The sequence below is a fragment of the Amphiura filiformis genome, chromosome 5 (genome assembly GCF_039555335.1).
Source record: "Amphiura filiformis chromosome 5, Afil_fr2py, whole genome shotgun sequence".
In the NCBI taxonomy this organism is placed as follows: Eukaryota; Metazoa; Echinodermata; class Ophiuroidea; order Amphilepidida; family Amphiuridae; genus Amphiura; species Amphiura filiformis.
Genome location: NC_092632.1, coordinates 9,688,879 through 9,715,503, shown reverse-complemented (window position 1 = coordinate 9,715,503; position 26,625 = coordinate 9,688,879). Strand labels below are relative to the sequence as shown.

The window sequence follows — 26,625 nt, the reverse complement described above, 5'->3', positions numbered from 1 at the left end:
TGACGAGTCGAGGTTTTCAGTGTCAACCCTCTGCCAACTGTTTAGTGGAGAGAAGATCACTCTGGACTATGCAACCCAACGTCGTCGAAATATACCCGAAAACTGCCCCGTCGGCATACTAGGCGGCATACATCTCAACCCCGCAGTCCTTTTATCCCATACCATTGCTAGCCAAGGTTCAGGACTCTTAGACAGGCTCATGATTTGTGTACCACATTGTCTTCCCCCAAGATGGAAGCGGCAAGGGCAGCAACAGACACCTTGGCAACCAAAACTTTCACGACCGATTTCGTACAATGCATCAAGGAAATTCATAAGGCGCACCCCTTCTCTGAAGAGCAACCAAATTTGATTTATACGTTCGGCCCAGAAGCACTCAACCATTTGCAATCCCTACACGGTGAATTTACCGACCAATTACTGGAAGCTATAAAGGAAGGAAAACCAACTCCAGCTTCCAAACACATCGAACTCATACAAAGAGTAGCTGTAGCTCTCTTTGTTCTGGACAACACACTCAGAACTATCATCAACAACACCCAAATAACATTTGCAAAGATAATTCCTATCTTATATATCAAACGTGCTGCAGCATACGTTACCCACTGGGAAAATCAGAAAGATATCATTGTCAAGGTAAGATAAATTTTCATATAGCCCTATTTAACCTTAAATTGCAATCAATTAAGCTTTCATTGGCCACCAATTGTTCCACACAATCATGATATCAGCATGCAACTAACCCAAATTGTCACATTATTACTCTGCTTTATTACGTACTACTACCATTTCCTTAAAACAATGATTAATTATTTACATAAAATCATCACAAATTTCCAATTGTATGTCCCATACTTCCTTTTGTGGTGGTTTTTCGCTAAATGCCCTATACTTTTGTGTGTACAAATCTAAGGAAGCAAGTATTATTTTTTCGATTTACCTACTTTTTGAAGATATAACTTAGCCAAACTTTTATGAAACAAAAAGATAGGGGTATAAACAGTTAATTGAAGCCAAAAAAGGCATTTTGAAAAAATTGTCCCATACTTCCTTTTGTCATGGGGGGGGGGGCAGTATAGTAGACAGTCTGACCAAATCAATTTCACCATACAATAAGTACAGTACCATTAAATATGCCTTGCAAGAATGGTTTATAATAGCTACCGGTACTCATTAAAAATGACCAGTGCTTGTAACGCTTGTGTTAGTTGCTCATCACAGTTTCACTCTAACATCATCTTGGCAGACATCTTCAATCAAATACACGCTGAACTTTTTAGTACCAATATGGATGTTAAAGCATATGCTTAAAGTGACACAAAAATGAAATTATCAAGAGAAATTTGTTTTGTTTTACACAGGCCACTTAAAGGAGTATTTCGTGATCCTAGCATCCTCTATTTATGTCATTTTTCATTAGGCCAAATAAAAAAAATAAACAGGTTTCACGTCCCCTCCCGCTCCCTTTTTTGAGGTTTCCTCCAATATTTTTTTATTTTTTGAAATTCAGTTATAGCTTTTCACAAAATATGTCTAGGAAGTTGGGATGCTTTCTATAGCCTTGTTAAGATACAAGAAACATTTTAGGAAAGTTTTGTGATCATTAGAGGGGGTGTAACTCTCAGAACAACAAATAAAAAAGGGCCTCCTCCTTTTTCCAGGCATTATTTATTGTACACGCTAAAACAGCTCCAAGTATGGGGATTTACACCAATTTTGCGATACAAAATAGAAAATAAAAAGCCCCCTCTTCCTCCTTTTTTTTCAAAACCAGGACGTGAAACATGTTTTATTTTTACTTTGCCTTAGATATCCACGAAATAAACCTATTCCCAAAATTTCAGATCCCGATTTTGCGCTCGCGAGTTATGCATGATTATGAGTATTACACTGCTCCATAGACAATGCGTTGTAATTTCGTTCTGGTGCACCAGAACGAAATTCAAATGTCACGATATCTTTGCTAAACGAATTAATCTGCAAGAAATATTTTGTACATAAACATTATGTAGCCACGGGTTTCCAGTGATATAAAAATCTCAACTTTTCTTGAGAAAAGTGGCGGGAATGAGGCTGTGGATCACGAAATGCCCTTTTAACTTCTCAGTTTAGAGAGGAGACAATTATCATTTCAGGTATACAGGGTCATTGAGTCAATAATCAATAAAGTAAACACAATTATCACTTAACAAGGTCATATTCATGGTATTTTTCAGCATGCCCAGCATGAATGTGAATATGGGTTAAGGGTAACAAGGTATTGTTGATCGAAGCAGATTTTCATTATCTGAATCAATATATATTATTGAAAAATAACACTTAATTTGTGTTTTGCAGAAGTTCATTACTATAAATCATATACTTGGGAAATCTTGCTTACTTTATTGTTAATTACTATAATGAGTTATGTACGTTTTAAAAAAAGTGTTGTTGTTTCAGCCCTCTGTACAAGATAACTCAAAAACCACAGGACCTAAAAAATTATATCTATGATATTTGAATTATTCTACACGCTCACTATGAATAAGCCCAATCGTCATTGTAACTTTCGGGTTTTTGGGACACTTTGACCTCTGACATATCAGGAAAACTGCTGTTTTCTTTTCATTATAAATAACAAATAAATCATTTATACAATAATCAAACTTTTGCGTTCGTTTTATTCTAGTAAAACGTTTTAAACACCCTCATCATTATACATTAAGCCTTCTGAAGATTAAAGGCCTAACGGCCTTTACGAAACAGATTTGTCAAAACATGTAATAAACTAATAGTACAAGTTCCAAATTTATGTTTATATAAGCTTCCTTAGGCCAAAAAAAAAATTGTTTGTTTGTTCTCCACAGGTTTGAAAGAGGATGTGCGGGCGGGAGGATCTTCTTTTTCTATTTTTTTTTTCGGATTTGACGCATTCCTGGACCGAGCTAGAGCTAAATGCTACAATCATTAATGGTCACTTTAAAAAACCAACATTTTGTTTCATTAATATGCAGTTACAGTTATAATTTGTGTTCATATCATAGTCTTTTAATGATTTCAAATCCAATGTATTTTGAACATGAACATGAACACAAGTTATAACTTTGCATATTGAAGACACAAAATGTTTTTTGGGGGCTTTTTTTAATTTTCAACCATGAAAGATCTTAGTATTTAGCTCTAGCTAGGTCCAGAGATACTTCAAATCTGAAAAACAAATTGAATTTTACTTATTTTTATTTTTAAAAAAACAATTGAAAAAAAAAAAAAAATTGGTCAGGCCTTCATCTGAGGAGCGGGCGGTGGAGGCCAAACAAACAACTTTTTTTTTTTGGCCTTATGCTTGAACATAAACATCCAATTTATATGGTTCACCTCCATACAACTTAAGGGCTGGGGTATGAACGTTTGGAAAGTATTTATTTTGGGACATTAGAGCACATCAGACATATCGAATTGCATTCTGAATACGAAGAATGTCCTTCTGATATCAAATAATTTTTAATTTTGAAATTCGCAATGTAATACACATTTTATGGCAAATCATTAAAAATTGATATTTTGGATATTTAACAATACTTGAAGTAAACTTTATAAATCTGATGATTTATACTTAAAGTGTATGTATAGGTGGGATGAAAAGCCAACGATCAATTGAAAATTTTGACCTTTCGTATTGAAGATATGGATTTTTTTTCCAAAACACCAAAAAAAATTAGGTCTTTTGGGGAAAAAATCCATATCTTCAATATGAAAGGTCAACATTTTCAATTGACCGTCGGCATTTCCTCACTGCTACATACACTTTAAGAATAAATCATTAAATTTATATAATTTACTTCGAGGACTGTTATAGGCCTATATCAAAAATTTGAAAAATATCAAATTTTTATAATTTGTCATAAAATTTGTATTATATTGTGATTTTTAAAAAATGAAAATTATTTCATATCAGAAAGACATGCTTCGTATTCAAAATGCAATTCGATAGGTCTGAGGTGCTCTCATGTCCCACAAAAGATACTGTCGAAACGCAATAAACGCTCATTTTGGATCCCTTAATGTAGAAACATTTTGACTCTTCATCTCAATAACAAATATTTACCTCCGTAATTTTCACCTATTGCTACTACATGCAGCCTTCTTCAGCGGACTGACCCGATCGTGTACACATGATGAAACGTGACGATCGTGTAATCATGGTTTATTTCTCATATTGCCAGGGAATTTTCATAACCTGACCGCCTTTTCTGACTACCTTTTCTAACCACCTTTTCTGACCATCTTCTTTGACAATCTTGTTGACATACCCAGATTTCCATATGCTTCAAAAGCGATGTCCATAAGACACATACTTACAAAGGCGAACAATGTCATGTCTGATAATGCAAAATATTGTATGTAAATTAGGCCTATGTCTCATCTCATCATGACATAATTACATGATTACAGTCCTCTGCCTCTAAATAATGATGTCTGTGTGTAAAGGGCTAAAGTAGCTAAGACACAAACATATTAAAAGCCTCCATTGATCACAATTTACGTTAAAAATCTCATCAAATTATATTACTGATTTCAAGTCATTAAACATTCCTTATTATACGGGTGCCCAGAAAGAATTAAGTAATAAGGTACAAATATTCATATTATGCAAATGTCATATATTCTTTAACTTAATCGTTCCCCAATGACTTCATTTCTCCTTATGGGGAATTTAATCTACTTTAATTGCAACTATTTTACAGTTTATAAAATCAATCTTTTATCTCCAATTACAGGTCATCAATGACATCACGTCATCCTGTGTGGATGTAGTTAAGCCACAACCGACGATACGAGATATCCAAGCAGCAATTCTATCCATAGCCGGACCAGTCACAACATTTAGGTGTTTTTCGAAATCATTTCCTCGCTTCAAAATTACCACACAGGAATATCAAAACGCTACCAAAGACCTTACCACTTATGAAATGGGGGCAATAGTAACGATCAAAGTAAGACATGCCCGTCCAATAGACATTTACATAAAGCCCGAAGCAGCAAACACCACCTACAACAAAGTCGACGAATTGGAGATACCGATAGCACCAGCTTTCCTGGAAACCAAGCTTAAACAACCGTCACCTCCATCGATCACGAAAAACATGAAAGACGAACTAGTTAGCAAAGACCACATTGCACGAGACAAATTTAATGAATAGACCCAATATGTTTACTTTCCAACATTTTAATAGCTATACAAAGTGATCACCTTATATGAATATCGTGCATCATTGTCTTAAGGTGGTTGTGTACTCAAGACCTTGTTCCTTTCGCGAAATTGAGCTTCTTTTTTTTTCAAATATATATGTACTTTGTTATGTTTTGAATAGTACCAACAAAGAAAACCTAGATTTGTAAACTCCAACTGCACTATTTCATGGATTTTATTTCACTATTTCGCTCGTTCTCGCTTACTACATTTATGTCTGAAAGTACACAGCCACCTTTTAAACCCACAAGACGACATATTCATACTCCTAACATGTGTCATCACCAAAGTGGCAAATCGTCAGCCAGTAATTTTGCGAACAAAGTCTAAATATGGTTCAAACATACACTTAAACACCAATCTTTGCACGCCAACAATGATAAAAATAAAATAATTATCATAAATAATTACGGTTATTACGTAACTGATGCATATTAGAACCACATTTTACCATTTGTTCACAAAATTACAACAATTAGCGTAGCAGGCTGTCGCAATGCTACTTGACTTTTAAAATCGCATCGCATTTTGTAGTCTCCACAGCAGCCAGTTTGATTCCGCTACCTCCACACAAACAGTCTGCCAATGATCACGAACTGGTCCTTTTTGATTCGCTAACGGTTTTCTGCCGACGTCATACAGCTTGACGTCAAACAAAGCTTTCAATTGGTCGATCGGGTAGACGGCTACTTTATTATTCATGCGCAATTTTGACCTGCCATCTCGCCAGCTCAGTGAGGACAATCAAGTTCCCGTATGTACAGCTCTACGGCTACAATCGTGTAGCCAATCAGAACAACGTTATAAGTGGCAATTGGCAGACTGTTTGTGTGGAGGGAGCGTAACCAAACTGGCTGCGGAGGAGACTACGCATTTTGTAGTTATCATGTGACATTATTATTTAATCCATTTTGATAACACAACTGATGTGTGTTCAAGACTAATTCACACTTACTGTATCACATTAAGGGGTACTACACCCCTGTGGTAAATTTTGACTATTTTTGCATTTTCTCAAAAATAATAACACACTGGTAACAAAATTACGTAGATTATTGGGGCAAGGATCCAAATTACTACACTGAAATTTCAGTGACTCAAAACAAGCGGTTCAGTAGGCCTATATATGATCAAAAATGAGGTACATCCTAGCGGTACCTAATTTCTTATCATAATAACGATCCGCTTACCTTGGGTCACTGAAATTCCAGTGTAGTAATTGGATTCCTTGCCTTTATAATATACATAACTTTTGTTACCACTGTGTTATTAGTTTTTGAGAAAAATGCAAAAATAGACACTAATTTATCGAGGGGTGTAGTACCCCCTTAAATGTGAAATCAACACAAATATTCACATTATTTTTAATGTTGACATAACTGCCAACATTCAAAACCATGTACTTCGCTGCAGTAACTCTGGGTGCCACAGGATGATTTCAGCACTTCCCAGCAAGTCTTGCGGTTAGCACAGCTGTGTGAGTGAATACGACACCACTGCCAACCCACTGCATACACACGTGCATGGTTAAATTTGAATTTTGACAGATATCTTTACAATAAAAACATCTTCAAAAGGTTGGTCGATTTCACATTTTATGTTATCTACAGAAGGTGTGAATTATCCTTCATGCATACATCACTTCAGGTCTGAAATCGACCAAGTAATAATGACACACGGGCAATTCTAAAACAACATCTTTTGCACCGTCAGAGTTCAATGAGATTTTAAAAGTAAAGTGCCAGTTGCAACTCTAGTGATAACACTTTTACAGTGCATGATGAGGCTTCCTTAAATCATCCTCTGAGTGCCAATGCTGTTGATGGGAAATTGTGTTTTCCAAACATCAGATTGCATAACCTTGAATTGCTTTTTGTTCAAGTCATTTGGCTTAATTGTCACAAAATACGAAAAGGGTCATAAACTCCCTAAAATGCATGCTTTGGACCTTTATTTCCACAAATTGGCCAAATGTCAAGTGTTCTTTAGTACTGCACTGTAAAAGTCACACTTTTACAGTGCAGTACTATAGACTCTATGTTGTGACTATATAACAGGCCTACTGACAAATTCAAGTAATTAACAAATGCCCACACAAAGCAACACCTACCTGCAACTAGTAATATTGACAAATTTCATATCAATCTACCTTAATACATGATCAAACTTATGTAGGCCTACATATACATGTATACACAAAACCCTGTGTATTTCATTTGTAAGTATTTAGTGGTGGAGGGATTATATATTTTTTTCTATTAGTTTGTAACAAAGCAGTCAACATAAGAACACATTGTTCACCCAATACTAAGTTAGTCCTGTAAACCCAACACATGTTACGTTGAGGTGGAAATTTGGTAAAATAGAGTTAAGCCTATTTCTAATAGAATAACAGTCTTATAATATACATTTGTATACACTTCTCAAACAAAAACATTGTTGCGTGTTTACCATTTACTAAAAACATTTTGCCTTCAGTTTAAATATTTTAATATACGAACATGTATTATTTAGAATACGATACAAATATAAAACATGTCCATGTGCATAACTAGAGCATTGAACATGTTAAAGCCTATAGTTTGTGCAGAATACCTTGTTTACGTGCTTTTAACAACCACATGACACAAAATGTTAGTCAGTCCAATTTAGCCATTATTTTCTAAATGTATAAATTTGTATAGTATATAGTGGTGGAGGGTTTAATATAATGTTATTTGTAAAGAAAGTAGTAAACATACGAACACAATGTTCACCCAATAGTAAATAACTATACTGTAAAACACAACACACGGGCTACAAACTTTAATATAGATCTTCGACTTTATGTAATATGATGCGAACAGGCAATATCAGTCAAAACCCGGCAATCCTACTTCCTATAGCAGCCTAGAATCTGTAGCAATGACAAATCAATATCTATTTCTTTTGGCCAAAAATGGAGAGGAAACTATTCTCTTTCTTTAAAATATATTCCTTGCAGAATTTTGATGCAAAAAAACACAGAATACCACAATTAACCCGAGCTGCGCCTACCATCCTTAACATTTTGCTTGATCGCATCACATCCATTAATTTTGCCTTTTGGTGTCTTCATCGATACTCGTTACAAACAAAAAATAGTACTTGCAATTTGTGTAGTCTTATCAACAAAAACATTGTTGCATTTTTACCATTTACCATGTGTTTACTACAAACATTTCGCCTTCATTTTTAAATATTTTTATATACAAACACGTGATGTTTGCAATACGATGCAATTATAAACATTTTCAGGTATTACTGTATTCAATGCCTACGTTTTTGCAGTATATATATAGTACACCTGCTTTACCCAACTACATGGCACAAAATGGTAGTCAGTAGTCCAATTTAGCCATTGTTTTCTTGTATTAATACACTATATTATTTATAAGTATTAAGTGGTGGAGGGATTTAATGTTATATAATGTTATTCTTCTATTTTGTAAAGAAAGTAGTAAACTACGAACACATTGTTCATCCAATTGTAAGTAAGTACAGAAACACATTACCATGATTATATCATTATCAACTCCATTGTACACCTTTAATATCTTAATAAACCAAACAAAGTCGTGTACATTCTAATCCTTGTATATAACCGTATAACTACAATCATCTTATATTTTCATACAGTTTTGTAGGTGTATTTGGTTTTATTATTAATAAACCATCAACAAATCAACTATAATTGTGTATATCTATTTCTTTGACTCAAATTAGCATAAAACTAAAAGGACGTGCAAACCCGTCATGCTTTTAAAACATCACAACATCGCGCGATTAAATTAAAATGTCCATTTTAATTTCATCGCGCGATGTTGCGAGGTTGTAAGGGAACAAACCAAAAGATCGATGACGTCCTATAAACGAAACTAGTTTCGTTTAGGGGGGAGGGGGTAAAAATATTCGATTACGTTTGTACAAAAACATCGGTCTGAAGTATATATCATTATTATTATTATGTCAAAATTTTCAACATTTCATTATTTCGTTTCTGGCAGAGAGGAAGGGGGTCGGCTGAGAAACGAAACTAGTTACGTTTATAGAACGTCATCGATCTTTTGGTTGGTTCCCTAAAAGCATCGGAACATCGCACTGCGCTGCGATGTGGAATACGATTTGTAGGCGAGTAAACACAAATATGTTTAGCATTCCCACCCACTTCCTTTCATTTAAATATGCTTAAAAAAATTCATCTTCGGAACTTTCAGTTTTACCTTTTCATGAAAATGGTTCATAAGTTCTATAGACTTACAACTGTATAGTTTATGAAACACTTCAAGAATTTTTTGATCAACAGAGGGGCCTAACCAAACAAAATCCAGCAGGAAAACCTAAACGAGTATTTTCTTAATCGACCTTATACCACATATTTCGAGACATAAAGATTAGCCCAGAGCATAATTTCAATACATTAAGGGAAGAGATATGAACGCTTGGACAGTATTTAATGTGGGACATTAGCGCACATCACACATCGAATTGCATTCTGAATACAAAGAATGGCCTTCTGATATCAACTAACTTTGATTTTTTGAAATTCGCAATGTAATACACATTTTATGGCAATTCATTAAAAAATTATATTTTTGATATTGAACAGTTCTCGAAATAAATTGTATAAATCTGATGATTTCTACCTAAAGTGTATGTAGGTGGGATGAAAAGCCGACAATCAATTGAAAATTTTGACCTTTCATAATTGAAGATATTGTTGTTTTTTTCACCTTCAATAATATGGTACCAAATGAAGACCGGGGCAAATACCCTACAATGTATTTTAAGGATCTTCAGAGGTAGCCAGCTTGGGTTCACCCAAGAAACCGATCCACGGAGAAAGTTTGTCACGGCCCAAAGGGGCGGAACATATACAGCACTCAACGTGATGATATGTGTGTCTTGTGAGTAGGTCCAAATATTTTAACTCGAATATACCCGATGACCCCTTTCTTAAAACGTCATACGCGATTACCCCTTTCTTTTAGCTTCCCTAATCCTATTAAATCCACAAAACAAATTACGTTCCCATATTAATAACATTTACGTAATCAAATATAACAAAATTCACATACTGAATTCAAACATCCACGCCTAAACCCAGAACGTGCCATCATTTGAACAACGTCTGCGCCGACATAAAAACCCCGACCTATATCCAAACAACATAGCATACCAATCAGCTTCATCGGGAACAAATCGACCATTCCCATATATAAAATCACATTTTAACTACGACCACGCCCAAAGCACAAACTTGCCAATTTTAATTACGTCTGCGCCGACTACGCCGCCATAAAACCAGGATCTATACGTTGTCCAACTTACTTGTACCAACAACAAATTCAAACACTATCAAACACAAAACAACATATTGATGGCCTACTCCTTCAACGCCATTGCGGACAAATTCCCTCGCAATACTGCATCCACGCCCCATTTATAAAATTGCCACTTTTAACCACGTCCACGTCCAAATGCTAAATCTGCCACTTACAACTACGGCTGCGCCGACTGCGCCGACATAAAAATCAAGAACTATGTCCAACTGTACATGTACTGCCCACATTCACACACAATCAAACACAAACTAACATATTATAGTCATTTAAACTAATTTAACGTAAAGGGAAACAAATCCCCCCAACACTATGTTCCATTCATAAAATCACCAATTTTATCCACGTCCAAGTTCAAAGCCCAAAACCTGTTAATTTGCAACTACGTCTGCGCTGACTACGCCGACATAAAAACTAGACATATAATTTGTCCAGGTATACGTGTAGTACCTAATATAATTCACATAGACCTACTACCATACACAAACGGACCACATCTTGTACTCCTTCAACGGTAACGGGGACAAATCCCCCGCTAATCTACGTCCACGCCCAATTTATAAAATCCTCACTTTCAACTATGTCCACGTTTAAAGAAAAAAAACTGTCAATTTTCAACAACGTCTGCGCCAACTGCGCCCACAAAAAAACCAAGACCTATACTTAGTCTCCAGAATACCACACTCACAACATTATCATACACAACTCATTACAACACAATCAACCACTCACGCACAAAACACCTAATTCCCATGCAATACTGCGACCACGCCCCAAAGAACAAACATGTCAATTTTTCGACTACGTCTGTGCCGACTGCGCCTTGTTAAAAACCGACACCTATACCGGGCACATACACTCCCGAGTAGTACATCTAGCCAAAAAACATATACATTACAAACAAACAAACAGACTTCATTTTTTTCAACTGCGACTTAAATAATGCATCTACGCTGCATTGATTAACCCGCCAATTTAAACTGCGTCCGAGGAAGGGGGGGTGAAGGGGGGTAGCAGAACGTCCAGCCAAACTGATGAAAGTCCAAATCGGTATTTTGCCTCTCTATCCCATAAAAGAGTGTAACGTACCCGTAGGTTATATACATTAAAAACTCTATATTCCGGTTTATTAGTACAAAGCAGTAATATAGATGGATGTGCTTGAAGATTCGGTCTTAATTATTGTTCTCCTTTTTGTGTCGTATACATGCAGAAATTTCAAATGTTAATTTCATAGAAATTAAAGAAAAAAGTGTAGTTGTCATCCTTGTTGGGTCTTGGTTATGATGCTGCATCTCTGACCATTTTGTGAGAGGTATGTGCACGTATTTCGCGTATGGTGCGTATAGACGCAATCCAGCGTGCATGCACGCTAGTGTCGGGGACGGAGATAACACGTAGTAATTAACTATGATAGTTAGCTCCGAAATAGAAGAGACGCATAGGATTAGAAATCCCCGTCATTTGAGTTTTTTTTATATAAGAGACTTCATGTTATGGGGAGATCTTCGGTTTCTGTGTCCACTTGATGATTAAGACAAGGTGGGTCGCATGCCCTGAGACATGTGACCGGAGTATAGCTGGATACTACGACTCTCAGGCTCCGTTTTGGAGTCTGAAAACTGTTACTCAGTGAAGCATGAATTATATGTGATTCACTAGGGGTTGTTACCTTGTAATATTTAACAGGGTCGAGTCCAGGCTATATAGCAGCTTGCTAGACACGTGTTTCTGGACCATGTAAACGGAATACGATGGTCCTTCATCAGTAGCTTGCTGGAGGCCCTATTTCTTTGGAACCTCTTTGGAGAGCTTGTCTATTCCTGGTTTAGGTGGGTGCTTGGGTGACTTTGTGTTTGGTATAGGTCCGTAGGCCTATATCTGTTGCCTCTTCCCTGTGTATATTTGAAAGATCTTCGTGAAGTTATAGGCTATCTATTTTGTTGGTGGTGAAGTCATGTTGTCACCTAACAAGGTGTTGCGTAGGCCTATATGTCTTCGTGCATATTTTCTTAATGTTTACAATTAAGAAGAGTTGCTGGATACCTCGTCTCTTCAAAATCTTCAGATTGAGAGATCTATTGTATGTTGGTGGATTCAGTATCTGAATCCTCGATGGCTACAAATTTGTTGAAACCCCTACTCTCTGTTTCCAGTTCTTGAAGTTGTTGTAAGGTGGGTGAGGCGGGAGGGTGCCCTCGTGCCTCATGAAGTCCTCATAAGTGTGATCATCTTCTTCTGGAGATGGAAGTTTGGCCTTTACTAGTGAGTCCCGCAGGTTCTCAGCTCTGCTGTAGGCTATCATTGGTGGTTTGGGGAATGTTATTTTCAGCTTCTGATTGTTGCTGATAATATTCCAATGTTTCTGTATAGCCTGTTTTATGCGCTTCCCCGCGAAATGCGGGGCATATTTGGTTTTGAAAACCAAAGGTATTTCTCGAGATTTTGGTTTCTCCTCGAGGAATAAATGGCGGTCTTCAAAGTTGATTGAGGAACCCGCCTTGAGAAGTTCAGCTTCGCTGTAGCCTCTGGTGGAAAGTTTCTCCATGAAGAAATCTTTCTTTTCCAAGAATGTTTCATAGTTGTTATTATTTCTTGCGTATCGCATGACTTCAGCGCGTACGAAACCATCGAAAACTGGCTGTGGGTGGCATGATGATCTATGTAAGAATTGTCCTGTCTCTGTTTTCTTTGTATGACATTTGATGTCCAGGATACCTTTCTCTTTAAAGCGTTTGCCTTTGTATATGACCAGGTCTAGGAATTGGATGGTGTCCTCGGAAGCTTCATATGTAAACTTCAAAGTGTCGTGGAAGGTGTTCACCTGCTGGACGAAAGTTTGTAGGTCTTCTAAACTTCCCGTCCAGAAAACTAACGTGTCATCCATATACCTGTATAAGGTGTGGATGTGTGTAGTCGATTGTAAGATCTTGTTTTCCAATTCATGGACTACAAGGTTACAGATGCTACCTGATGATCTTTGGCCCATAGGTACCCCTGAGGTTTGTAGGAAGTATTCGTCATTGAATTCAAAAGAATTCCTGTATAACACCAGGCGTAGGAGTTCTGCCATGTATTGCATATCTGGAATGATTGGGTCGTAATCAAAAGGGTCCAGATTTGCGAGTGTCTCCAAAGTAACTCGAAAAGCTTGATCTTGTGGGACCGATGTGAACATCGAAACCACATCCAGACTGGCTAAAATGATGCCTTGAGGTAGAGTCAAGTTTTCGATCTTCCTGATGGTGTCCCCTGTATCCTTCAGGTAAGTGGGTTGGGATCTCACCACTGGTAGAAGGTAGAAGTCTATGAGTTCTGAGGCCCTCTCCAGTGGAGAGGAGCAGTTGGAGACAACTGGTCTTCCTACAAATCGTACTCCTGGTGGAGGGGTTTTGTGGACTTTAGGTAGCATGAAGAAAACCGGGGTTCTCATTTGCCCATTAAATGGGTCCAGGTAGTCTGTCAAAGCTATGTCGATTTGTTTTTCAACATACATTTCGCAGGCTAGACTGTGTAGCATGTCTGCTGTAGTCTTTGTAGGGTTATAATCTAGTTTTAGGTACTGGTCATTTCTACTTAGTTGTCGGTATCCCTCTTCTAGGTAGTGTTGCTTAGATATTACTGCTATACCTCTACCTTTGTCGTAGGGTTTGAGTATTATCTGAGTGTTTTTCTTCAGAGTTTCCATGCCCTTTTCTCATTTGGGTTATAGTTGGGTTTGACTTTCTTGGTTGGGATTTCGGACAGTTCCACTTTAAGATTCTCGAAAAAATCTTCCAGGTCATTGCACATGGTGGGACCTGGTTGCCATTGCGATGGAAGTCTGAACTTGTGTCTTTTAGGCCATTTACTGAGTGAGGCGTGGTACCTTATTCTCATAATTCTTATGAGGTCATTACAATCACGCATGATGGCGTTTTTGCTCGGTTTGTCGGGAGTAGGGATGAACCCAAGACCTTTGGATAGAGCTAGGATTTGGTCGTCCGAAAGCTCATAGTCCGATAGGTTAGTAATGAAAGCCGAGGCTCTCTCTATTTCTTGCTGTTTTTCTTTAATTTCTGCGTGCTCTTGTGGTTTAGTCTTGAGCACCGTGATGTTTTCTTAATTTTCCTTTGGTGGAGGGTGCGTTTGACTCTGTTGTTCCTCGCCATGTGAGAAAAGCCGCTATCTTTCTGTATAGCGTAGGCCCTGATCCTGATAATTGATTAATTTGTTAAAGAAAAAAAGTTTTTAAACTTATTTTTAAAACAAATTAGTTAATTGATTAACTTTTGAGTCCGTGGACTACAAAATCAATCTTTCTTACGTGTCTTGTTGCTCTAGTAATTTAATATAGTGAGGGAAGGGTGATGGTGATATGTACGCTTCCGTTAGAAATCTCCGTTCTAGATTTCTTTAAAAGTCCGTGGACCCTTATGTAGTTTCTTTCTTTACCACACTGTGAGGTATATACTTTTGGAGGGGAGTGTTAAAACATCCGGTCAAAACTCCATGTATATCTTGGACTCTTTCATAAGATGAGGAGACAAGTGGTGGCTCTGAAAAGAGCCGTTCAAAAATGGGTACAAATCTTGTAGGTCCCAATGTTGAATAGCTGTTTTTAGCCGTTTATTTAGAGCATGTTTTAGCTCTTGGTGACTACTCGTGAGTAGAGGTGCAAACCTATAAGGTTGCAAACTAAAAAAAACCTTTTCGTATGATATACCAAGGCTCGATTGAAGAGTTGTGTGTGGTATACGACGCTGTGGTTAAGCATATCATGTATGGATATCGTTAACCATGGATGATGCGTGGTTGGAAGCGTGTAGGCAACTGGACATGTATAGCGCTGCTCTGGCCGGTGCCTCTAACATTTTGTCGGGCTGCGCTGTGATTGGTTAGTTTTTAGGATCCTTTGGCGGGCTTTTGCCTGATTGGACATCTTTAGCTTTGCTCTGATTGGTCCGTTTTTAGGATCCTTGGGCGGGCTTTTGTCTGATTGGCTGTTGATCCTTGACGTATAATGGTTTATTGTTGGAAATCTGTCCCTGCTTGTACTTAGCCAAAAATCTTGTTATTTCTTCATATTTTCTTATCTTGGGTAAAGAAGAAAAATAGAATAAAATTCTATTAAAACCCGTAGGTTTTGTGGGTTTTGAGAAACCAATTCGTTGACTATAATTATGTCCTAATTTGTAATTAGGGGAAGATGGATATAAAGTAAAGGGAGTTTCGTGAAACTTATCCTCCTTTATATTATTTAAGATACTAGTATATCCTGTGGAGTATCATGTTAAAACTCGTGGGTCTATCATTTACATGCTTAAACATGTTAAAATATCTTAAAATAAGCGGTCTATGGATTTGAAATTCTATTACTATGTTATGTCCGTGGACATTTTCTTCTTAGCTCATTCTTTATTTGAAAATACTATATGTATTATATGGTTTGCTGTGTCCATGTCATTAGACATGTTTGACAGACATCATCTCTTTTTGGAAGTCGGGGTGGCTCTGAAAAGAGCCGTTGGGTTTGAAATTTAAGGTGTTTAACGGCGGTCATGTGCCGTTGTCCAGCCTGCAGATTTGTATCTACCTCTCTGTGCTCCGTTTCTGGAGTGTGGTCTGTGTCTCGGGTTGTTGTGTTGTCTCGGTCTGGAGTCGCGTTGCGCTGGGGGATGGCTCCGTGGTTGTGTCGGGGCCAAATTGGATCTTCTCTTTTGTGCAGCAGCGGCCGTGGAACGCTGGCCGTCTTCATACGTCTTCTTTCTCTCCTCTTTCTTCTTGTCTACTTCTCGTGTGAGAAGAGTAAGGGCCATCTCGCCTACTGGCCCCCTCCCATATCTGCAGTGATCTCTTGACGGGCCTCGTCTAACAGAGATTGAATCTTGGTGTTGAGTCTCGGAATCAGCGTTGTAGAAATGTCTTTGTTGAGGGTATCAAGCCATACCTGATCGAATTGCGCCTGCATCTGATCTATCTCCATCTTAGTTGAAAAAGAATATTGGATACCTGTCGGTAGTATTGGTAGCTTCCTTTTGGTGGTCCATTCTTCGGGTGGGTTCTGTTGGCCTGATATGCAGTCTTGAAGTAGTTGGCTCTTGTGTTCGAGTGCCGCCAACTTTATAACGAAAGTGTTGATATGGTTCACTTTCGTTCGTACATGCTCTTTGACAGTAGATTCTGTCACGATGCGACATTTCTCTGATTCCTTCTTGTCTTCTGTACTCTGGCTGGGAGAGGGTGTAGTCTTTGGAGGGGCCTGTCCTGACGGTATATGTCCCTCGTGGTCCATATCCATATTGTCCATTATATACAATACACCCGTAGGTTTGTTGTATAGCGAGACTGAGTCGGCTGCTTGATATCTTATCTGCTTGAAAGCTTGTGTGGGAAAGATGAGGAAGGGGGGGTGAAGGGGGGTAGCAGAACGTCCAGCCAAACTGATGAAAGTCCAAATCGGTATTTTGCCTCTCTATCCCATAAAAGAGTGTAACGTACCCGTAGGTTATATACATTAAAAACTCTATATTCCGGTTTATTAGTACAAAGCAGTAATATAGATGGATGTGCTTGAAGATTCGGTCTTAATTATTGTTCTCCTTTTTTGTGTCGTATACATGCAGAAATTTCAAATGTTAATTTCATAGAAATTAAAGAAAAAAGTGTAGTTGTCATCCTTGTTGGGTCTTGGTTATGATGCTGCATCTCTGACCATTTTGTGAGAGGTATGTGCACGTATTTCGCGTATGGTGCGTATAGACGCAATCCAGCGTGCATGCACGCTAGTGTCGGGGACGGAGATAACACGTAGTAATTAACTATGATAGTTAGCTCCGAAATAGAAGAGACGCATAGGATTAGAAATCCCCGTCATTTGAGTTTTTTTTATATAAGAGACTTCATGTTATGGGGAGATCTTCGGTTTCTGTGTCCACTTGATGATTAAGACAAGGTGGGTCGCATGCCCTGAGACATGTGACCGGAGTATAGCTGGATACTACGACTCTCAGGCTCCGTTTTGGAGTCTGAAAACTGTTACTCAGTGAAGCATGAATTATATGTGATTCACTAGGGGTTGTTACCTTGTAATATTTAACAGGGTCGAGTCCAGGCTATATAGCAGCTTGCTAGACACGTGTTTCTGGACCATGTAAACGGAATACGATGGTCCTTCATCAGTAGCTTGCTGGAGGCCCTATTTCTTTGGAACCTCTTTGGAGAGCTTGTCTATTCCTGGTTTAGGTGGGTGCTTGGGTGACTTTGTGTTTGGTATAGGTCCGTAGGCCTATATCTGTTGCCTCTTCCCTGTGTATATTTGAAAGATCTTCGTGAAGTTATAGGCTATCTATTTTGTTGGTGGTGAAGTCATGTTGTCACCTAACAAGGTGTTGCGTAGGCCTATATGTCTTCGTGCATATTTTCTTAATGTTTACAATTAAGAAGAGTTGCTGGATACCTCGTCTCTTCAAAATCTTCAGATTGAGAGATCTATTGTATGTTGGTGGATTCAGTATCTGAATCCTCGATGGCTACAAATTTGTTGAAACCCCTACTCTCTGTTTCCAGTTCTTGAAGTTGTTGTAAGGTGGGTGAGGCGGGAGGGTGCCCTCGTGCCTCATGAAGTCCTCATAAGTGTGATCATCTTCTTCTGGAGATGGAAGTTTGGCCTTTACTAGTGAGTCCTGCAGGTTCTCAGCTCTGCTGTAGGCTATCATTGGTGGTTTGGGGAATGTTATTTTCAGCTTCTGATTGTTGCTGATAATATTCCAATGTTTCTGTATAGCCTGTTTTATGCGCTTCCCCGCGAAATGCGGGGCATATTTGGTTTTGAAAACCAAAGGTATTTCTCGAGATTTTGGTTTCTCCTCGAGGAATAAATGGCGGTCTTCAAAGTTGATTGAGGAACCCGCCTTGAGAAGTTCAGCTTCGCTGTAGCCTCTGGTGGAAAGTTTCTCCATGAAGAAATCTTTCTTTTCCAAGAATGTTTCATAGTTGTTATTATTTCTTGCGTATCGCATGACTTCAGCGCGTACGAAACCATCGAAAACTGGCTGTGGGTGGCATGATGATCTATGTAAGAATTGTCCTGTCTCTGTTTTCTTTGTATGACATTTGATGTCCAGGATACCTTTCTCTTTAAAGCGTTTGCCTTTGTATATGACCAGGTCTAGGAATTGGATGGTGTCCTCGGAAGCTTCATATGTAAACTTCAAAGTGTCGTGGAAGGTGTTCACCTGCTGGACGAAAGTTTGTAGGTCTTCTAAACTTCCCGTCCAGAAAACTAACGTGTCATCCATATACCTGTATAAGGTGTGGATGTGTGTAGTCGATTGTAAGATCTTGTTTTCCAATTCATGGACTACAAGGTTACAGATGCTACCTGATGATCTTTGGCCCATAGGTACCCCTGAGGTTTGTAGGAAGTATTCGTCATTGAATTCAAAAGAATTCCTGTATAACACCAGGCGTAGGAGTTCTGCCATGTATTGCATATCTGGAATGATTGGGTCGTAATCAAAAGGGTCCAGATTTGCGAGTGTCTCCAAAGTAACTCGAAAAGCTTGATCTTGTGGGACCGATGTGAACATCGAAACCACATCCAGACTGGCTAAAATGATGCCTTGAGGTAGAGTCAAGTTTTCGATCTTCCTGATGGTGTCCCCTGTATCCTTCAGGTAAGTGGGTTGGGATCTCACCACTGGTAGAAGGTAGAAGTCTATGAGTTCTGAGGCCCTCTCCAGTGGAGAGGAGCAGTTGGAGACAACTGGTCTTCCTACAAATCGTACTCCTGGTGGAGGGGTTTTGTGGACTTTAGGTAGCATGAAGAAAACCGGGGTTCTCATTTGCCCATTAAATGGGTCCAGGTAGTCTGTCAAAGCTATGTCGATTTGTTTTTCAACATACATTTCGCAGGCTAGACTGTGTAGCATGTCTGCTGTAGTCTTTGTAGGGTTATAATCTAGTTTTAGGTACTGGTCATTTCTACTTAGTTGTCGGTATCCCTCTTCTAGGTAGTGTTGCTTAGATATTACTGCTATACCTCTACCTTTGTCGTAGGGTTTGAGTATTATCTGAGTGTTTTTCTTCAGAGTTTCCCATGCCCTTTTCTCATTTGGGTTATAGTTGGGTTTGACTTTCTTGGTTGGGATTTCGGACAGTTCCACTTTAAGATTCTCGAAAAAATCTTCCAGGTCATTGCACATGGTGGGACCTGGTTGCCATTGCGATGGAAGTCTGAACTTGTGTCTTTTAGGCCATTTATTGAGTGAGGCGTGGTACCTTATTCTCATAATTCTTATGAGGTCATTACAATCACGCATGATGGCGTTTTTGCTCGGTTTGTCGGGAGTAGGGATGAACCCAAGACCTTTGGATAGAGCTAGGATTTGGTCGTCCGAAAGCTCATAGTCCGATAGGTTAGTAATGAAAGCCGAGGCTCTCTCTATTTCTTGCTGTTTTTTCTTTAATTTCTGCGTGCTCTTGTGGTTTAGTCTTGAGCACCGTGATGTTTTCTTAATTTTCCTTTGGTGGAGGGTGCGTTTGACTCTGTTGTTCCTCGCCATGTGAGAAAAGCCGCTATCTTTCTGTATAGCGTAGGCCCTGATCCTGATAATTGATTAATTTGTTAAAGAAAAAAAGTTTTTAAACTTATTTTTAAAACAAATTAGTTAATTGATTAACTTTTGAGTCCGTGGACTACAAAATCAATCTTTCTTACGTGTCTTGTTGCTCTAGTAATTTAATATAGTGAGGGAAGGGTGATGGTGATATGTACGCTTCCGTTAGAAATCTCCGTTCTAGATTTCTTTAAAAGTCCGTGGACCCTTATGTAGTTTCTTTCTTTACCACACTGTGAGGTATATACTTTTGGAGGGGAGTGTTAAAACATCCGGTCAAAACTCCATGTATATCTTGGACTCTTTCATAAGATGAGGAGACAAGTGGTGGCTCTGAAAAGAGCCGTTCAAAAATGGGTACAAATCTTGTAGGTCCCAATGTTGAATAGCTGTTTTTAGCCGTTTATTTAGAGCATGTTTTAGCTCTTGGTGACTACTCGTGAGTAGAGGTGCAAACCTATAAGGTTGCAAACTAAAAAACCTTTTCGTATGATATACCAAGGCTCGATTGAAGAGTTGTGTGTGGTATACGACGCTGTGGTTAAGCATATCATGTATGGATATCGTTAACCATGGATGATGCGTGGTTGGAAGCGTGTAGGCAACTGGACATGTATAGCGCTGCTCTGGCCGGTGCCTCTAACATTTTGTCGGGCTGCGCTGTGATTGGTTAGTTTTAGGATCCTTTGGCGGGCTTTTTGCCTGATTGGACATCTTTAGCTTTGCTCTGATTGGTCCGTTTTAGGATCCTTGGGCGGGCTTTTGTCTGATTGGCTCTTCAGTTGATCCTTGACGTATAATGGTTTATTGTTGGAAATCTGTCCCTGCTTGTACTTAGCCAAAAATCTTGTTATTTCTTCATATTTTCTTATCTTGGGTAAAGAAGAAAAATAGAATAAAATTCTATTAAAAACCCGTAGGTTTTGTGGGTTTTTGAGAAACCAATTCGTTGACTATAATTATGTCCTAATTTGTAATTAGGGAAAAGATGGATATAAAGTAAAGGGAGTTTCGTGAAACTTATCCTCCTTTATATTATTTAAGATACTAGTATATCCTGTGGAGTATCATGTTAAAACTCGTGGGTCTATCATTTACATGCTTAAACATGTTAAAATATCTTAAAATAAGCGGTCTATGGATTTGAAATTCTATTACTATGTTATGTCCGTGGACATTTTCTTCTTAGCTCATTCTTTATTTGAAAATACTATATGTATTATATGGTTTGCTGTGTCCATGTCATTAGACATGTTTGACAGACATCATCTCTTTTTTGTATTTTGTGTGGCTCTGAAAAGAGCCGTTGGGTTTGAAATTTAAGGTGTTTAACGGCGGTCATGTGCCGTTGTCCAGCCTGCAGATTTGTATCTACCTCTCTGTGCTCCGTTTCTGGAGTGTGGTCTGTGTCTCGGGTTGTTGTGTTGTCTCGGTCTGGAGTCTCGTTGCGCTGGGGGTTGGCTCCGTGGTTGTGTCGGGGCCAAATTGGATCTTCTCTTTTGTGCAGCAGCGGCCGTGGAACGCTGGCCGTCTTCATACGTCTTCTTTCTCTCCTCTTTCTTCTTGTCTACTTCTCGTGTGAGAAGAGTAAGGGCCATCTCGCCTACTGGCCCCCCTCCCATATCTGCAGTGATCTCTTGACGGGCCTCGTCTAACAGAGATTGAATCTTGGTGTTGAGTCTCGGAATCAGCGTTGTAGAAATGTCTTTGTTGAGGGTATCAAGCCATACCTGATCGAATTGCGCCTGCATCTGATCTATCTCCATCTTAGTTGAAAAAGAATATTGGATACCTGTCGGTAGTATTGGTAGCTTCCTTTTGGTGGTCCATTCTTCGGGTGGGTTCTGTTGGCCTGATATGCAGTCTTGAAGTAGTTGGCTCTTGTGTTCGAGTGCCGCCAACTTTATAACGAAAGTGTTGATATGGTTCACTTTCGTTCGTACATGCTCTTTGACAGTAGATTCTGTCACGATGCGACATTTCTCTGATTCCTTCTTGTCTTCTGTACTCTGGCTGGGAGAGGGTGTAGTCTTTGGAGGGGCCTGTCCTGACGGTATATTTCCCTCGTGGTCCATATCCATATTGTCCATTATATACAATACACCCGTAGGTTTGTTGTATAGCGAGACTGAGTCGGCTGCTTGATATCTTATCTGCTTGAAAGCTTGTGTGGGAAAGCTACACAAAACCTACGGGTTTTTAATAGAATTTTATTCTATTTTTCTTCTTTACCCAAGATAAGAAAATATGAAGAAATAACAAGATTTTTGGCTAAGTACAAGCAGGGACAGATTTCCAACAATAAACCATTATACGTCAAGGATCAACAGCCAATCAGACAAAAGCCCGCCCAAGGATCCTAAAAACGGACCAATCAGAGCAAAGCTAAAGATGTCCAATCAGGCAAAAGCCCGCCAAAGGATCCTAAAAACTAACCAATCACAGCGCAGCCCGACAAAATGTTAGAGGCACCGGCCAGAGCAGCGCTATACATGTCCAGTTGCCTACACGCTTCCAACCACGCATCATCCATGGTTAACGATATCCATACATGATATGCTTAACCACAGCGTCGTATACCACACACAACTCTTCAATCGAGCCTTGGTATATCATACGAAAAGGTTTTTTTAGTTTGCAACCTTATAGGTTTGCACCTCTACTCACGAGTAGTCACCAAGAGCTAAAACATGCTCTAAATAAACGGCTAAAAACAGCTATTCAACATTGGGACCTACAAGATTTGTACCCATCTTTGAACGGCTCTTTTCAGAGCCACCACTTGTCTCCTCATCTTATGAAAGAGTCCAAGATATACATGGAGTTTTGACCGGATGTTTTAACACACCCCTCCAAAACTATATACCGCACAGTGTGGTAAAGAAAGAAACTACATAAGGGTCCACGGACTTTTAAAGAAATCTAGAACGGAGATTTCTAACGGAAGCGTACATATCACCATCACCCTTACCCTCACTATATTAAATTACTAGAGCAACAAGACACGTAAGAAAGATTGATTTTGTAGTCCACGGACTCAAAAGTTAATCAATTAACTAATTTGTTTTAAAAATAAGTTTAAAAACTTTTTTTCTTTAACAAATTAATCAATTATCAGGATCAGGGCCTACGCTATACAGAAAGATAGCGGCTTTTCTCACATGGCGAGGAACAACAGAGTCAAACGCACCCTCCACCAAAGGAAAATTAAGAAAACATCACGGTGCTCAAGACTAAACCACAAGAGCACGCAGAAATTAAAGAAAAAACAGCAAGAAATAGAGAGAGCCTCGGCTTTCATTACTAACCTATCGGACTATGAGCTTTCGGACGACCAAATCCTAGCTCTATCCAAAGGTCTTGGGTTCATCCCTACTCCCGACAAACCGAGCAAAAACGCCATCATGCGTGATTGTAATGACCTCATAAGAATTATGAGAATAAGGTACCACGCCTCACTCAGTAAATGGCCTAAAAGACACAAGTTCAGACTTCCATCGTAATGGCAACCAGGTCCCACCATGTGCAATGACCTGGAAGATTTTTTCGAGAATCTTAAAGTGGAACTGTCCGAAATCCCAACCAAGAAAGTCAAACCCAACTATAACCCAAATGAGAAAAGGGCATGGGAAACTCTGAAGAAAAACACTCAGATAATACTCAAACCCTACGACAAAGGTAGAGGTATAGCAGTAATATCTAAGCAACACTACCTAGAAGAGGGATACCGACAACTAAGTAGAAATGACCAGTACCTAAAACTAGATTATAACCCTACAAAGACTACAGCAGACATGCTACACAGTCTAGCCTGCGAAATGTATGTTGAAAAACAAATCGACATAGCTTTGACAGACTACCTGGACCCATTTAATGGGCAAATGAGATCCCCGGTTTTCGTCATGCTACCTAAAGTCCACAAAACCCCTCCACCAGGAGTACGATTTGTAGGAAGACCAGTTGTCTCCAACTGCTCCTCTCCACTGGAGAGGGCCTCAGAACTCATAGACTTCTACCTTCTACCAGTGGTGAGATCCCAACCCACTTACCTGAAGGATACAGGGGACACCATCAGGAAGATCGAAAACTTGACTCTACCTCAAGGCATCATTTTAGCCAGTCTGGATGTGGTTTCGATGTTCACATCGGTCCCACAAGATCAAGCTTTTCGAGTTACTTTGGAGACACTCGCAAAAATGAACAAATTTGATTACGACCCAATCATTCCAGATATGCAATACATGGCAGAACTCCTACGCCTGGTGTTATACAGGAATTCTTTTGAATTCAATGACGAATACTTCCTACAAACCTCAGGGGTACCTATGGGCCAAAGATCATCAGGTAGCATCTGTAACCTTGTAGTCCATGAATTGGAAAACAAGATCTTACAATCGACTACACACATCCACACCTTATACAGGTATATGGATGACACGTTAGTTTTCTGGACGGGAAGTTTAGAAGACCTACAAACTTTCGTCCAGCAGGTGAACACCTTCCACGACACTTTGAAGTTTACATATGAAGCTTCCGAGGACACCATCCAATTCCTAGACCTGGTCATATACAAAGGCAAACGCTTTAAAGAGAAAGGTATCCTGGACATCAAATGTCATACAAAGAAAACAGAGACAGGACAATTCTTACATAGATCATCATGCCACCCACAGCCAGTTTTCGATGGTTTCGTACGCGCTGAAGTCATGCGATACGCAAGAAATAATAACAACTATGAAACATTCTTGAAAAGAAAGATTTCTTCATGGAGAAACTTTCCACCAGAGGCTACAGCGAAGCTGAACTTCTCAAGGCGGGTTCCTCAATCAACTTTGAAGACCGCCATTTATTCCTCGAGGAGAAACCAAAATCTCGAGAAATACCTTTGGTTTTCAAAACTAAATATGCCCCGCATTTCGCGGGGAAGCGCATAAAACAGGCTATACAGAAACATTGGAATATTATCAGCAACAATCAGAAGCTGAAAATAACATTCCCCAAACCACCAATGATAGCCTACAGCAGAGCTGAGAACCTGCGGGACTCACTAGTAAAGGCCAAACTTCCATCTCCAGAAGAAGATGATCACACTTATGAGGACTTCATGAGGCACGAGGGCACCCCTCCCGCCTCACCCACCTTACAACAACTTCAAGAACTGGAAACAGAGAGTAGGGGTTTCAACAAATTTAGAAGCCATCGAGGATTCAGATACTGAATCCACCAACATACAATAGATCTCTCAATCTGAAGATTTTGAAGAGACGAGGTATCCAGCAACTCTTCTTAATTGTAAACATTAAGAAAATATGCACGAAGACATATAGGCCTACGCAACACCTTGTTAGGTGACAACATGACTTCACCACCAACAAAATAGATAGCCTATAACTTCACGAAGATCTTTCAAATATACACAGGAAGAGGCAACAGATATAGGCCTACGGACCTATACCAAACACAAAGTCACCCAAGCACCCACCTAAACCAGGAATAGACAAGCTCTCCAAAGAGGTTCCAAAGAAATAGGGCCTCCAGCAAGCTACTGATGAAGGACCATCGTATTCCGTTTACATGGTCCAGAAACACGTGTCTAGCAAGCTGCTATATAGCCTGGACTCGACCCTGTTAAATATTACAAGGTAACAACCCCTAGTGAATCACATATAATTCATGCTTCACTGAGTAACAGTTTTCAGACTCCAAAACGGAGCCTGAGAGTCGTAGTATCCAGCTATACTCCGGTCACATGTCTCAGGGCATGCGACCCACCTTGTCTTAATCATCAAGTGGACACAGAAACAGAAGATCTCCCCATAACATGAAGAAAAAAAAAAAAAAAAAACTCAAATGACGGGGATTTCTAATCCTATGCGTCTCTTCTATTTCGGAGCTAACTATCATAGTTAATTACTACGTGTTATCTCCGTCCCTGACACTAGCGTGCATGCACGCTGGATTGCGTCTATACGCACCATACGCGAAATACGTGCACATACCTCTCACAAAATGGTCAGAGATGCAGCATCATAACCAAGACCCAACAAGGATGACAACTACACTTTTTTCTTTAATTTCTATGAAATTAACATTTGAAATTTCTGCATGTATACGACACAAAAAGGAGAACAATAATTAAGACCGAATCTTCAAGCACATCCATCTATATTACTGCTTTGTACTAATAAACCGGAATATAGAGTTTTTAATGTATATAACCTACGGGTACGTTACACTCTTTTATGGGATAGAGAGGCAAAATACCGATTTGGACTTTCATCAGTTTGGCTGGACGTTCTGCTACCCCCCTTCACCCCCCCTTCCCCACACAAGCTTTCAAGCAGATAAGATATCAAGCAGCCGACTCAGTCTCGCTATACAACAAACCTACGGGTGTATTGTATATAATGGACAATATGGATATGGACCACGAGGG

General features: G+C 39.1%; 4 protein-coding genes across 4 annotated transcripts; 2 read left to right on the top strand and 2 right to left on the bottom strand.

Moving 5' to 3' along the window:
* Positions 1-231: 231 nt before the first annotated feature.
* Positions 232-5,416, top strand: LOC140151991 (uncharacterized). The gene is made up of 2 exons (XM_072174292.1): positions 232-636; positions 4,758-5,416. Exons 1-2 carry the CDS (start codon positions 232-234, stop codon positions 5,178-5,180), a joined length of 828 nt encoding a protein of 275 aa, XP_072030393.1. The 3' UTR covers positions 5,181-5,416.
* Positions 5,417-12,709: 7,293 nt separating this feature from the next.
* LOC140151990 (uncharacterized) lies at positions 12,710-14,278 on the bottom strand. Its single transcript, XM_072174291.1, has one exon. The coding sequence runs from the start codon at positions 14,276-14,278 to the stop codon at positions 12,710-12,712; it is 1,569 nt and encodes a 522-aa protein (XP_072030392.1).
* A 3,823-nt stretch (positions 14,279-18,101) lies between these two features.
* Positions 18,102-20,135, bottom strand: LOC140151989 (uncharacterized). Its single transcript, XM_072174289.1, has one exon. The coding sequence runs from the start codon at positions 20,133-20,135 to the stop codon at positions 18,102-18,104; it is 2,034 nt and encodes a 677-aa protein (XP_072030390.1).
* Positions 20,136-23,710: 3,575 nt separating this feature from the next.
* LOC140151988 (uncharacterized) lies at positions 23,711-25,407 on the top strand. Its single transcript, XM_072174288.1, has 2 exons — positions 23,711-24,785; positions 25,205-25,407. The coding sequence occupies exons 1-2, from the start codon at positions 23,711-23,713 to the stop codon at positions 25,405-25,407; spliced, it is 1,278 nt and encodes a 425-aa protein (XP_072030389.1).
* Positions 25,408-26,625: the final 1,218 nt, after the last annotated feature.

Bases quoted from the DNA above. Each gene is read 5' to 3' on its own strand.
- LOC140151991 (XM_072174292.1), top strand. From the start codon at position 232: ATGGAAGCGGCAAGGGCAGCAACAGACACCTTGGCAACCAAAACTTTC. The intron at 637-4,757 runs GTAAGATAAATT...CTCCAATTACAG, and splicing joins AGAAAGATATCATTGTCAAG to GTCATCAATGACATCACGTC.
- LOC140151990 (XM_072174291.1), bottom strand. From the start codon at position 14,278: ATGGAAACTCTGAAGAAAAACACTCAGATAATACTCAAACCCTACGAC.
- LOC140151989 (XM_072174289.1), bottom strand. From the start codon at position 20,135: ATGGCGAGGAACAACAGAGTCAAACGCACCCTCCACCAAAGGAAAATT.
- LOC140151988 (XM_072174288.1), top strand. From the start codon at position 23,711: ATGTGCAATGACCTGGAAGATTTTTTCGAGAATCTTAAAGTGGAACTG. The intron at 24,786-25,204 runs GTATCCTGGACA...CACCAATGATAG, and splicing joins CAAACGCTTTAAAGAGAAAG to CCTACAGCAGAGCTGAGAAC.